At 37.6% G+C, this 13,356-nt stretch overlaps 1 protein-coding gene across 1 annotated transcript; it reads left to right on the forward strand.

The window, feature by feature from the left end:
• The first annotated feature begins 6,907 nt into the window (after window positions 1-6,907).
• Window positions 6,908-7,964, forward strand: LOC114706700 (olfactory receptor 51B6-like). The gene has a single exon (XM_028889189.1). The coding sequence runs from the start codon at window positions 6,946-6,948 to the stop codon at window positions 7,918-7,920; it is 975 nt and encodes a 324-aa protein (XP_028745022.1). The 5' UTR covers window positions 6,908-6,945; the 3' UTR covers window positions 7,921-7,964.
• The last annotated feature ends 5,392 nt before the right edge of the window (window positions 7,965-13,356 follow it).

The following is a 13,356-nucleotide window of genomic DNA, read 5'->3' on the forward strand; positions in this document are numbered from 1 at the left end:
CATCACATGACTATGGATGACTCATGTCAGAGTGTCTGCACTAGAGCCTCTAAGACAGGAATGTAACAGAAGATGTAGGGGTGCTCAGTTTCACTGTTGAAGGAAGGGGTGACTGAGTGGGGTATGTTCTACAGAGTTTTCCATTCTCATCACATGTAAATACATTTATTTTTCTCACTAATCATAAGTAATGATATCAACTGAGAAAATGTATGGTTGAGACTTTTAAAATGTTCATTAAGAAATTTGTATTCATTTTACATACCAACCACAGATCCTCCTCTCTTCCCTCCTCCCACCCCCTGTCCTTTTCCCCTTAAACCCATCCCCCATTCTCTCCTCCGACAAGGTAAGGCCTCCCATGGTTGAGATTTTGTGTGGAGTAAGAACACTGTAGTTGGAAAGGGGAGAAATTTTACAAATGAAGAATGAACAAAATCACAGAATTCTCACCTATTCAGAGGGCCTGATCCAGTTGGGGGCCCCTCAGCCATTGGTTCATAGTTCATGTGTTTCCATTCAAGTTGATCTCAATCCTCAAGGGAGTCTTTGCCCTGGAGGAGATGAGAATGGAGGGTGTCCTGGGGGGAAGGGGAAGGGAGCGGCAGGGGGGAGAACAAGGGAATGTGTAGCTGATATGTAGAATTAAATTATATTGTAAAATAAAATTAAATTAAATTTAAAAAAATCACAGAAGTCAAAGAATAGTTTTCCTCCATTTTAATAAACTACTGCATTTAAAGAGACAAATATGAAGTGTGATTTCTTTATTTTTTAAAAATATTTTTATTAATTCTTTGAGAGTCTTATATATTGTATTTTGGTTGTATTTATTCATCTCCCCCATTCTTTCTCAAGTAAATACACCACCACAATTCCATATCCATTCAATTTTGTGTCTTCATTTATTTAATCTCTTAAATCCCATATAATCCCTTTGGTTCTGACCATTACTCTTAGGTGTGTGCCCATCCATGGGGCCACAACCATAAAGAAAACCAACTCTCTCTCTTTTGGCAGCTATCAATTACTACTATAGTGACATCTTAAGACTCAAATTTCTGCATCAATTTCCACTAGTGTGTAGGGTCAACTGACCTTTATCACAAAGTGAGGGCTTTTCATTATATTATGGCTATTGGATCCTAAAGCAGTAACAATACCCTGAGGTACCAGATCTGACTGCATACTTGCCAAGATTCTCAGGTATTTGCCAAAGGACAAGACAATAGAACATTTTGTGTAATATTAAAGACTGGCCAAGAATCTCATATTATAAAATAGTCACTATGTTATATATATATTAGATAACAAAATCTATTATCCATATCTTCCCTTGTTTCTCATTCATCAGTCCTGGTGATAATCATTCTACCATCTTCCAAATAAAAGTGATACCACAGAACAGATGTTTTTTTTCTAACTTATTCCACTTAGCATAACAAACTCTCTTTCACCAATATCGGGATTTCAGACTCCTTCATACATGTTTTCACCAATACCAGGATTTCCAAATCTTTTAGGATTCAGCAGTGTTCCATTTGAAGTACACCACAATTTTCATCATCCATGAAAATGCTAATGTACAGTAGTTTCTAGACCTTTACTACTGTGAGGTGGTCCTATAAACATGTAAGTACAGGTATCTTTTTGAGATTTAGTACTTGTTTTCTTTAAGATATAAATGTTTGGTACTGAGAGGTAGCTCATTCAGTAAAGTGATATTCTTGCAAGCATGAAAACCTGAGTTTGATCCCACATAAATAAAAATAATGGAATAGTGATAAATTCTACAGCTGAGTAGTGGAGACAAGCAGATACCCAGGTTGTGGCTTACTTTGTGATTTCTGGAACACTAATAGGCTCTGTCTATCTATCTATCTATCTATCTATCTATCTATCTATCTATCTATCTATCTATCTATCTATCTATCCCTCAAACACTCACAGATAAACACCAAATGTATAAATGCATGCATACGCATATGCCATAGCATAAGCATATTGGACAGAGGACAACTTTGGAGAATCAGTTCTTTCCTTACATCCTGTGGGTCTGAGTGAGAAAACTCAGCTTATCATGCTTAATAGAAAGCACCTTTATCTACTGAGCCATCTTGTTGGTCCATTAGAAGCATTTTCAATTATCCCACCATTTCAATCATTTGAGTATTTTCCCATGGAACTTCATTTGTGTGTTGAAGTCCAAAAATTATTTGTACCAATTTTTGTAAGTCATAGACTCTTCACTGTCAACTTGACTAGATTAAGAATAAACTCGATTAGGAAGCACCCTTCTGGGCGTTTCCTTTAGATCATCATCAGTGAGGTTCTCCTGAGATGAGAAGACTCACTGTGAATGTGACAGCAACAGCCCATGAGTTAAGGTCCTAGATTATAAAGACAGTGGAATGTGCTGTTCCTTTTCTTTGTTTCCCAAACTACCCAGATCCAAGCAAGTTTTTGCACCCAAGCACCAGAACTGGACTGTACCTTTAACCTGTAAGCCAAAATGAGTCCCTTCACCCTTATGTTGCTTCATGTCTGGTTTTGGCCAAACAAGAAGAAAAGTGATTAATTTATTGTACCTCTGAATAACCAGGTAATAAATTTTACTTCAAGCACACCTGAGGAGTTAATCATAAATGTCAATGTTATAAATAAGTTAAAAAATACAAGTTGAGTAATTTGGCTTTAGGTAAACTATTTGTCAGTTATTATATTTTGTAATAAAGCTACAATTTCATTTTCCAAGTATTGATTTGTTGCTGCTATGCAATAGCAATTTTAAATTATATGTTTATATAAGTGTATATTTTCAAGTTTCTTACTAACTGAAAATATTATTTAATATACCATTATTTTCTCATACAATATTATGATACAATAAATTCCATAGTAGGAAGTGATTTTTTTAATACTAGACTCTATTTAAATATGAAGAATTTTTTTTGTTTGTAGTATTATTTTTTTTAAATTGGTCTTTGAATTGAAACGTCAATTAATGATTTTGAGTTTAAAACACATTTTGATCACTTGTTTAATACAGACTCAAGCATATGTTCCTGTGACATCCAATTGGAGGGAACCAGTGAACCATCCACATATTATTGTATACATTATAATTGTTGATTGATTTGTGAAAGGCAGGGACGTAAGTTAGGTTGCGGATGTGAATATAAATCGTCTAGGATCTGGAGCTACAGACAGTTTATAAATACTACATGGATGCTGGGAGCTGAAACTGAGGATTATGGAAGAACAGTAGGCATTCTTAACTGCTGAGCCATCTCTAATCCCTCTATGTAGCTCATCGCTGGATAGCCAAGCACTTGCTTGCATATTCCAAATTGGTCCTAAACTTGCGATCCTTCTGCTCTATCCCTTAAATGTTGGGATTCTGATGTGATACACAATTCTCAGATATGTAGGATATCAACAGGATGCTACTGATGATATCAGAATATACTGTCCAGATTTCTTTTCAAGGAAAGACTTCTTGCACAGTCTTGGCAGTGGAATCTGTTGTGGGAATTCATTCTGCCAATAGCTTTGGGGTGCAAGCATTGGGGCATGGCTTCTTGTCTGAGTAGGTGACCGCTTAAAAGGGGAGATAGAGGGGACCGCGATCTCTCTTAGGGTGAGGAGACCCAGACAGGCTGTGGAAAGCAGCTTGCATTGGTCCCCTTCTGCCTTGAGGAGAACAAAAGCTGGATCAGCAGCAGATAAGCAGCATGTCTACCTTGCTTTGTATTAGTGAGTCTGTTTCCCCATCACACCCTTAATAGATTTACACACACACACACACACACACACACACACACACACACACACACACACCCCTCTGTGGGCTCTCGTATCAGGGATCAGCATCATCCAGTCTCCACCTCTTCATCCGTACTGGATGCTACTAAGCTGCAGAGAGCCATTGTGCTCTCAATATTATGCACTCCTGATGCCAGAAGATCTCATCTGCTTACTAATTGAGGAGGAGTTTTAAAGGCCTGGCCATTCAACCTATGCCTCTGTAATATTTCTTCTTATCAATTCCACACATTTTCATTTTACTATATATTTTTCCTATAATAAGCTTTTTGTTGCAAACCATGCCATTAGCATTTGTTTTTGAAGAACTCAACCTGTAACAGGAAAACATTACAATGATTGAATAGCCATCAGTGAAAGTGTAAGCTTGGTTGATTAACAATAACACGAATATCTGGATAGGGTATTATTACCTGGGGACTCTTACTTCAACCATTCCCTTGTTCTCTATCTAGTTTACACATATATCCCCTTTTAGGTGGAGGACTGAGATTTCTTAAAGACAGTAGAAAATATATATTTCCCAAAACTTGGTTGCAGTCTAGATTCCTAACCAGTGTGTTTAGGTTTCCATATGTTAATAGAGTTAAATTACCATCTTGTCAACAGGCTCAAGTGAAAGCTAGAATATAAACAAAAGACATGGAGACTGATGATAAAGATACCATAATCCCAAGGTTCAGAGTACACAAAAGGGAGGGAGCATGGAAGGAGACAGACAGAGGAAGAAAGGGAAAAGCAACAAAGAAGGAGGGGCAATGAGCAACCTAAATTACAACTGATCCCTGAGGAGACGCTTTGGAGATAAATGCTCTTACTAGCCAGGCTTTTGTGGATGTCTGAAAAAAATGTGTTATGACCAAAGTCTTCTCAAAGCTGAATATCTGAAGCTCCTGACAATGTCATTGAAGAACAGACAAGGTCAAGATCTCAGGTTAGTGAGGCTCTGTAATGAATTTTTTCTTTGAGGTCTTACAGGCACCAGGGCAGGGCAAAACGGGAAACAGGCATCTGACTCTTCAATAAGAGAAAAACAACAGTATTGTTGGCCAAGAACCTATGGGTGATGATCATGGGTCCTAAAGCCCCTCCTACACCTCTGCAGGCTAGCTTCTTTAGGAGTAACTTATGCCAATGTATATATAAAGAAGAAGACATCAAGTTAGGGCAGGGAGATTTTGGTCAGGGCATAGGGAAAGTTACTGAGGATAATGAGGAATGTATATTTCATTAGGTACATATATTAAATTCTCAATTATTATTATTATTATTAGTAATGTTAATAATAATAATAATAATACCAATACCAAAAACAATACTAAAGGTAAATGCAAAGCAGAGTGTGACAACAAGCCAGAAGGTCAATGAGATGAATTGTGTTTCTCTTTCCTTTTTCCTTCCTGTATAAACTTTTAATTTTTCTGACTACCATTTTTCTAAGCCTGTGATTTTTCTTCTCTAAAATTATCTGTCTCTACTTTTCTCACACGTTGAAAAAGGTTGCTTTCCCCTGCTTCTCCCAGTCCCGGGATCAGTGTCATCTTCAGAAATGTCAGAATTTCTCACTCACCACTCCTCAACTTTATCTCTCCTTGCCCCGAATAACATCTGCTGCTCAACTAAGTACAGTGTAGTATGTTTGCTTAAAGAAAAACCTCCCTGTATTATCTTTTTTTTCCCTATAGGTTTCATAAGAAAATATGATCACTTGACAAATCTCAGAGTGAATAATACAGATGTGTGTCAACTGCAATTTTTGTAATAATGAAAGCTTCAAAGTGAGGAGGGCATTCTCTCGTAATTTATTCTTATACTTAGTGTTAAAAGCAAGATGAAGACAGAAATCATTAGCGCCTTTTTATAAATGACAGCTGCAAATCTTAAGAGGCTCCCTAGGGTTCAGTACTGTTAGAAAACAACAGTGGTGTAATGGCAACCAGATCTTGAAGAGTGAAGCCCCGTGATCTTGGAGACACATTTTCAATATGAAAGTGGGTCATGTGAGTAATGTTTAAAAGTACACTAAAATATAGCTTATACAGCATGTGAGATGAATAGTCCACACCAAATGTAAAAGAATATGGCCATATTTTCTCTGGATGATGCTGGAAGATGACTGCTTGTATCCAATGTTACCTTAGAAGTCTGAGTCCCAAACCTTTTTTGGTATAATTAAATCACATCTGACTTCAGAGCCTTTAAATCATTATCAGTATGCATGTATGGATTTCAAATGATAAAAAATCCATGTGAGTGTATCTAATCAATTTTTATTTTTGTTTCTCTAAATAGGTGATATGTCACAGTCATATATCTGGCATTACCAAATAGTGCCTTCAAGCAATTATCATAGTCTCTTTTTATTGCATATGTATTATGAAATTATGAAACATGAATATATATATAATGAAATATATATTATTAAATATATAATGAAATTCTGAATTTTTGAGAGTTTACCAGGAGCTAGAGCATTACACTGCTAAAAAAGAAAGGTTTATTAGTTTTGGAGACACATACATAAAGGTCAGTTTTATGTCATTTTAAAGTCTCTTCCAATCTCTATAATATTATCAATTGGATAATCCTTATAGATACAACAAATACTTCAATCCCTATATTTAACTTTTTTTTTTGGTATTTGTTTATATGCTTATACTATTTTGGGCTCAGATATCCATAGTTGATTTTCAAACAATGATTAAGTGCTTTCTGACTTTCTAGGTCTCAATTGTTCTGGGAAATCTTTAGATCGATTCTCAATACCCACAGGCAAGATGAAGAATATCATGAAAAATATTGTGTAAGCACCAACCTTGTCAGAACACTACTCAATTATAGTGATTGCTTCCTTCATTTTGTTTGGAGTATAGGATTAACAAAGGCTTCATATAAGATGTACTCTTTATATATAGCTTATCTCTAGCGTACACTCCAGCAGTCTTATAGTGAACTCTGAATAGTGTACAGAGCTGTTCTTTACATACTGTTTTCTCATACCTAGAAGGCTCCCAGGAATGATTGAATTACCTTTGTTGTTGGAAAGCAGGACCTTGAACATCCACATAGCTGGTAACATCTTCAAAGAGAAAACCCCAAAGAACTAATTTTTATCAAATAATGTGGAAATTTTCCTCTGCAATGCCTGCAATTTGGCTCAATGTCTCCACCTGCCCATTCCTGCTCACTGGCTTCCCAGGTCTGGAGAAAGCCCATCACCTGATCTCTCTCCCAATGCTGGTGGCCTATATCTCCATATTGCTTGGCAACGGCACCCTTCTTTTTCTCATTAAGGATGACCACAACCTCCATGAGCCCATGTACTATTTCTTATGTATGCTGGCAGCCACAGACCTTGGAGTAACATTGACCACAATGCCCACAGTTCTGGGTGTACTGTGGTTTAATTACAGGGAGATTGGTCATGGAGCCTGCTTCTCTCAGGCGTACTTTATCCACACTCTCTCTATTGTGGAGTCAGGGGTCTTGCTTGCCATGGCTTATGACCGTTTTGTTGCCATTCGCAACCCACTAAGATATACCACCATCCTTACAGATACTAGAGTAATACAGATTGGCATAGGTGTATTGACAAGGGCTGGTCTATCAATCATGCCAATAATCATTCGCCTGCATTGGTTTCCCTATTGTCGATCCCATGTACTCTCTCACGCTTTCTGTCTACACCAAGATGTCATCAAGCTAGCCTGTGCCGACATCACATTCAATCGTCTCTATCCAGTTGTGGTGGTATTTGGTATGGGACTTTTGGATTTTCTGATTATTTGTTTCTCCTACATTTTGATTCTTAAGACTGTCATGGACATTGCCTCTACAGACGAGCGGGCTAAGGCCCTCAACACATGTGTCTCCCATATCTGTTGCATCCTGGTCTTCTATGTGACTGTGGTTGGCCTGACATTTATTCACAGGTTTGGAAAGAATATTCCTCATGTGGTCCACATCACAATGAGCTATATCTGCTTTCTTTTCCCCCCTTTTATGAACCCTGTCATCTTCAGCATTAAGACCAAACAGATTCAGAGTGGTTTGTTTCGCTTATTCTCCCTGCCTTATTCTAGAACACGATTCTGATCATTTTCTGAGAACAACTACTGAAATTTGAACAAGCTGGCAAACCTTCATGCAGGAGAAACAAAGAAAAATATTTAATAGAAACCTACTTGATTGTTGTTTATTACTGATTTGATGTGACATAATATATTCACAATACTAAGCACTATGTAAAGATCCTACTTTGGTCTTAAGTGTTGTACTATGGTAACCCATTTGGTTTGGCCAGCTTACGGTACCTGACATGAACATTCATATATAGTCTTTGAAACTACAGTATACAAATATTTGGATCAAAATCATAATCTTCAGTATGAGCTTCTCATATTGGCCTTCATGTATCTATGGCTAAGGTTTTTTTTGGGTATTTTTTTCAAATGGAACTAGTTGCTGTTTCTAGAAACTTGCACTGAATGAAATGAGCTATACATAGTTCTCAATTCACAGTGGTTACTCTAGGAAAAGGATGTGCATGAAAGTCTGCTTAGTTAATATTTTGATAAACAAACATTTATAAAATAATAAAACCAACAATAGAAATTTAAGACAGAAATATAGTTCTAATACAGATAACCATTATCTCTTTAAGTTTAGTTCCAGACACTGCTGAGTTAAAGTGGGGCATTTTTACTTAGTAAAGAGGTATAAAAAGTCTCTTGTGGAGAACAGCACATATAATACTAGATAAAAGATCTTAATACATAGAGTTTCAGCCTTGATATGGCTGGTCGTTTTCTAGGATGGAAAGGAAGGGAGAGGGTAGAATCAATGCTTGTAACTGAAAGATAAATGTTCTTTTCTGACTCCAAATTCCTTTTAAAGTTGATTTTGATCTCTCTTTAAGCATAAGTAAAGGGTGGTTGTGATTCTAAGGCATCTTGAAGGACAAATGCTTGCTCAGTTTTATTCGTAGCTACCCTAGTCACAATATCCTGGTAATGAAAAAAAACCCTAAATATTCTACAATAGATGAAATCATAGTGAAAATGTGGTACATACACATAGTGGTGAATACTATTCAGCTGTAAATAAAATGAAATCATGGAAATTGAAGGTAAATGAATGGACCTTGGAAAGATTATAGTTAGTGAGCTAACACAGACCCAGAACGATAAACAACATGTATTCTCTCCTCTGTGATTGCTAGCTTGAAATCCTCTGATATAAGTGTAGTTACCACCCATCATCAAAGAAGCTCGTACTTTACAGCAAATGAAGACCATCATAGAAAACCACAACTGGACACAATGAAGATATCAAGAGTTTGTAGAGCGCTCAGCCCCAGTGGATAAATCTACATCACAGCTTGCACATTTATGGCTAGAGAACACCAGAAATACAAGAATACCAGAAGTTTTTGTGAAAATCTCCCATAGAAATGGCTGTATAAACAAGATATAAGCAATAGATATATAAATGGACATATTATCTGTGGTGATATTTTATTTGTGCTTTAATAAATAAAGCTTGCCTGGAGATCAGAGGAAATAAGCCATTTTAAGTAAACAAAGAAGTCAGGCAGCAGTAGCACACACCCTTAATCTTTTAATTTAGCAGGCAGGATTTCTGTGTGTTCAAGGCCACACTAGGGAACAGAGCCAAGTGTGGTGACACATGCCTTTAATCCCAGTACCAACCATAGAGACTTGGAGGTCTATACAGACAGACAGAAAGTGACAGAGTGGTGTAGGAAGAGGAAGTGAGGTAGCTGGCCTAAGGGAGCCAATAAGAGGGCAGAACAGCAAGGCAATAAAGGCGTGGGTAGACAGGAAGTAACTCACATTTGGAAGCTGCCAAGTTGGTGAGGTAAGGTTAGCTGTGGCTTTCCCTATTTCCCTGATTTTTCTTTAAGGCTTTCACCCCTATATTTGGCTCCATGTTTTTTATTTAATAAGACCATTTAGAAATTTGTCTACAATTAACATGGAAGGAGAAATTTTTGCAGGATCACATACTATGGTGATATTTTATTTGTGCTGAAATGTGATTTTATTTATATGTTAATAAATTAAGTTGCCTGGGGGTCAGAGCTAATATCAAGCCATTTAGCAGAAGTCTGGCAGTGGTAGCACATGCCTGTAATCCCAATCACATGACAGGCAGATCTCTGTGTGTTCAAGGATACAGTATGGAGACACACACCTTTAATAATCTCAATACCAACCATAGAGACCTGGAGGTCTGTATAGACAGGCAGTGATGAGGAGGTCATGTGGTTGTGTTTACAACCAATGAGAAGGCAGAACAGAAAGTCAATAAAAAGATAGACACACAGGAAGTAGGTCTCTTTCTCAGGGGAAGGACCACAGCGGCATCGGGTAGTAAGAAGGTGGTTTCAGCTTTTGGCTACTGCTCTCTGATCTCGGCTTTTAACTCTGCATTCGGCTCTGTGTTTCTTATTTAATAAAACCATTCAGAATTACATCTACAACATACCTAGACAGCAAACTACAGGCAATTAACAACTTCTGGTGGAAGGAGAATTAGCCTCTCTTAGGGTTGAACTCCACTGTTGTTTGTCCAGTGCAGATTGGTCAGCCTTGAAACCATATAGACACAAACAACAAAAAAGGACTCAACAGGACAAAAACAATTTTCAAATATATACAAATTAGAGCATGTATTTGTGTGTCTGTGAATATGCGCATATGCCCAACAAATATAGACAAAGAAAGAGAGACAATCAACTAGAGAGTGAGGGACATGGGATGCGGTTGAGGGAAGGTAGCTGGGCGGTTCTAGAGGCAGGAAAGGAAGGAAGTTCTGTAATTATATTTCAATTAAAAACATATAAAGGAACCTGTAACTGTGATTCAAAATGATTTTTTTTTAAAAAAGTTACCAAGCATACTCTTATTAGCAACATAAAGTAATGGCATCATGGGCTCCAAAAAGCCAGCTCATGTACCAGGGATAGATCTTGATCCTATTGTCAGGGGCCCTTTAAATAGATCAAGCTACACAACTGTCTCCCATATGCAGAGGGCCTAGTCCAATCCCATGAAGGTTTTACAGCTGTTGGTCTAAAGTTCATGAGTTCCTACTATTTTGGTTTGGTTGTCTCTGTACATTTCCCTATCATTATCTTGATACCCATTGCTCGTAGAATTCCTCTTCTCTCTCTTCGATTGGACTCCTGGAGCTCAGCCTGGTGCTTGGCTGTGGATCTCTGCATCTGCTTCTATCAGTTACTGGATGAAGGCAGGGGAGGGGCTTGGTATGGCTTAACTGAATGTACCAGGCTTTGTTGACTCCCCTTGGGAGGCCTTACCTTTTCGGAGGAGGGTATGGGTGGTGGATTGGGGGGAAGGCTGTGGGGAGCAAGAGGAGGGATGAGAGGATTATCTGTGGTTGGTATGTAAAATGAATAAAAAATTTCTTAATAAAGAAAGAAAAGAATTAAGAAAAAATACTAGCATCATACTGTAACATTGAGTGCTGAGTCATTCAATTCTCTTTGTATCTCTGCACCCTATCTCTGGACTCTGTTATCCTGGCCATGTCACAAAATGGTGATAATTTTGCAGAACTTCTGGAATTTATGAATAACTTAGAGAAAAAATCTGAACAACAGTAACTGTGATGACTAGTTTTATGCCATCCTTTCACAAGCTGGAGTTATCTGAAAGGAAGTGCTTCAGTTGAGAAAATGTTCCATAGTATCTGGCTGTAAGGCCTTTTCTTAGTGTTTGATGGGGAAGTGCCCAGCTCATTGTGAGTGGTGTCATCCCTGACATTGTGATCCCGGGTTCTATAAGAAGACAGGCTGAAAAAACCAATAAGCATCATCCCTCAATGACTTCTGCATCAGCTCCTGCCTCAAGGTTCCTACCCTGTTTAAGCTCCTGTCCTAACTTCTTTCAATGATAAACAGTGATGTGGAAGAGTAAGTGAATAAACTCTTTCCTCCCCATGTTGCTTTGGTTATGGTGTTTTAACCCCAGAAATAGTAACACTAAATAAGACACCAACCAACAAACCAACCAAATGATAAAAACAAATATCATATCTGATCAGTCCGTTAATGAATTACTTCTTGTTTTATGTTTGCTTGTATAACTTGGATATATGTTTGTATTTTTGTGTAAAAGTTGTATTTTTCCTTTTATTCTAGTTTATTCTTTATACAGGGCAAGCTAACATGGTTCTAATTACCATATTACAAGATTTTCCAGATAAGATTTTATTTAATAAAAGTACCATTTTGAGTAAATTGATGGTTGAAATTTGAAGAGGCCTGGATATCTGTGTGCATTCTTGATTATTCTGACTTTGTCTCTTTTATTTTATTTTAAATGTTTTCTAAGATATGGACAATCTAAATTGTAGCATCATCAATAACATGAAAATTATCCTGGCTAAGATAAACCTCAGTAAGGCGAGTGCTTTCCCAGCATGTATATGCCCTCGCTTCAATCCTCATCATCTTATAAAACTTGATATGGTACTGCACATCTGCATTCCCACCACTTGAGATGTGAAAGCAGGAGGACCAGGAGTTCAAGATCATCCTCATCTACATAGCAAGTTTGAGGTACATCTGGGATACATGGAAAGCTATCCCCCCAAAAATCCTCTTCCCTCAGGGAAAACTTTAATCATACTGGAAGGTACTGGGTAAATTTCCAAAGGCTGGAAGTAGCCACTGTTGTTCTTCTAATGTGCTCATGAGCCATAGCAATGACCAGCACAGCACTGTAACTCTAAGGATGCGGCAGTGACGTGAATACCTTGATGGAAAATGACAGCTCTCTACTTGGACTTAAGACCCATTCAACAGGCAGGAAACTATTTCAGGTATTGGAAACTTAGCCAACTCACCAGGACTAGTAAAGCCATGGATCATGGAGGAGAACTTCCAACCATGACCTTTCTAAACCAGCATAACCCCTAACTACATTCTAAATATATACTTTTATACCCACAGATATGTGTAGTTTTCATTCCTCATCAAGGAAACGTCTCTTTACAACAACAGTAGGAGACCATAAGAGAAAACTATACAAGATCAAAATTCAGAGTTGTGGAGCAGAGTCCTAACTGATACATCTGCAACATGACTCTTACTCCTAAGTCTCAGGGATCCCAGCGGAAAAGAGGAGGGAGAGATTTTAAGAGCCAGAGGAACAGAAAGTTTGTTGTGACATTCATTGAGTTTTCTAAAAGTGTCAAAAGCTGCACCCATGACATCTCACCAATATGGCTGCCTAAACATACCTGAACATGGATGACTCAAAAAGAGATGCTAATGTGGAGAGGTGGAGGAGATCATGAGCCCTCAAACCTTCAAACAAGTAAGGAATGCTGAAAGATGGAGAAATGGTCTTCTCCAGAGAAGTATATACTGATTGCTTATCCAATACCAAATGCTCAGCTCTGAAAACATGCATATAAGTAACATTATATGGACTGAGGAGGTTACATTAATATATTTAGGAATATATGTATACACATATA

The sequence above is a fragment of the Peromyscus leucopus genome, chromosome 1 (genome assembly GCF_004664715.2).
Source record: "Peromyscus leucopus breed LL Stock chromosome 1, UCI_PerLeu_2.1, whole genome shotgun sequence".
NCBI lineage: Eukaryota > Metazoa > Chordata > Mammalia > Rodentia > Cricetidae > Peromyscus > Peromyscus leucopus.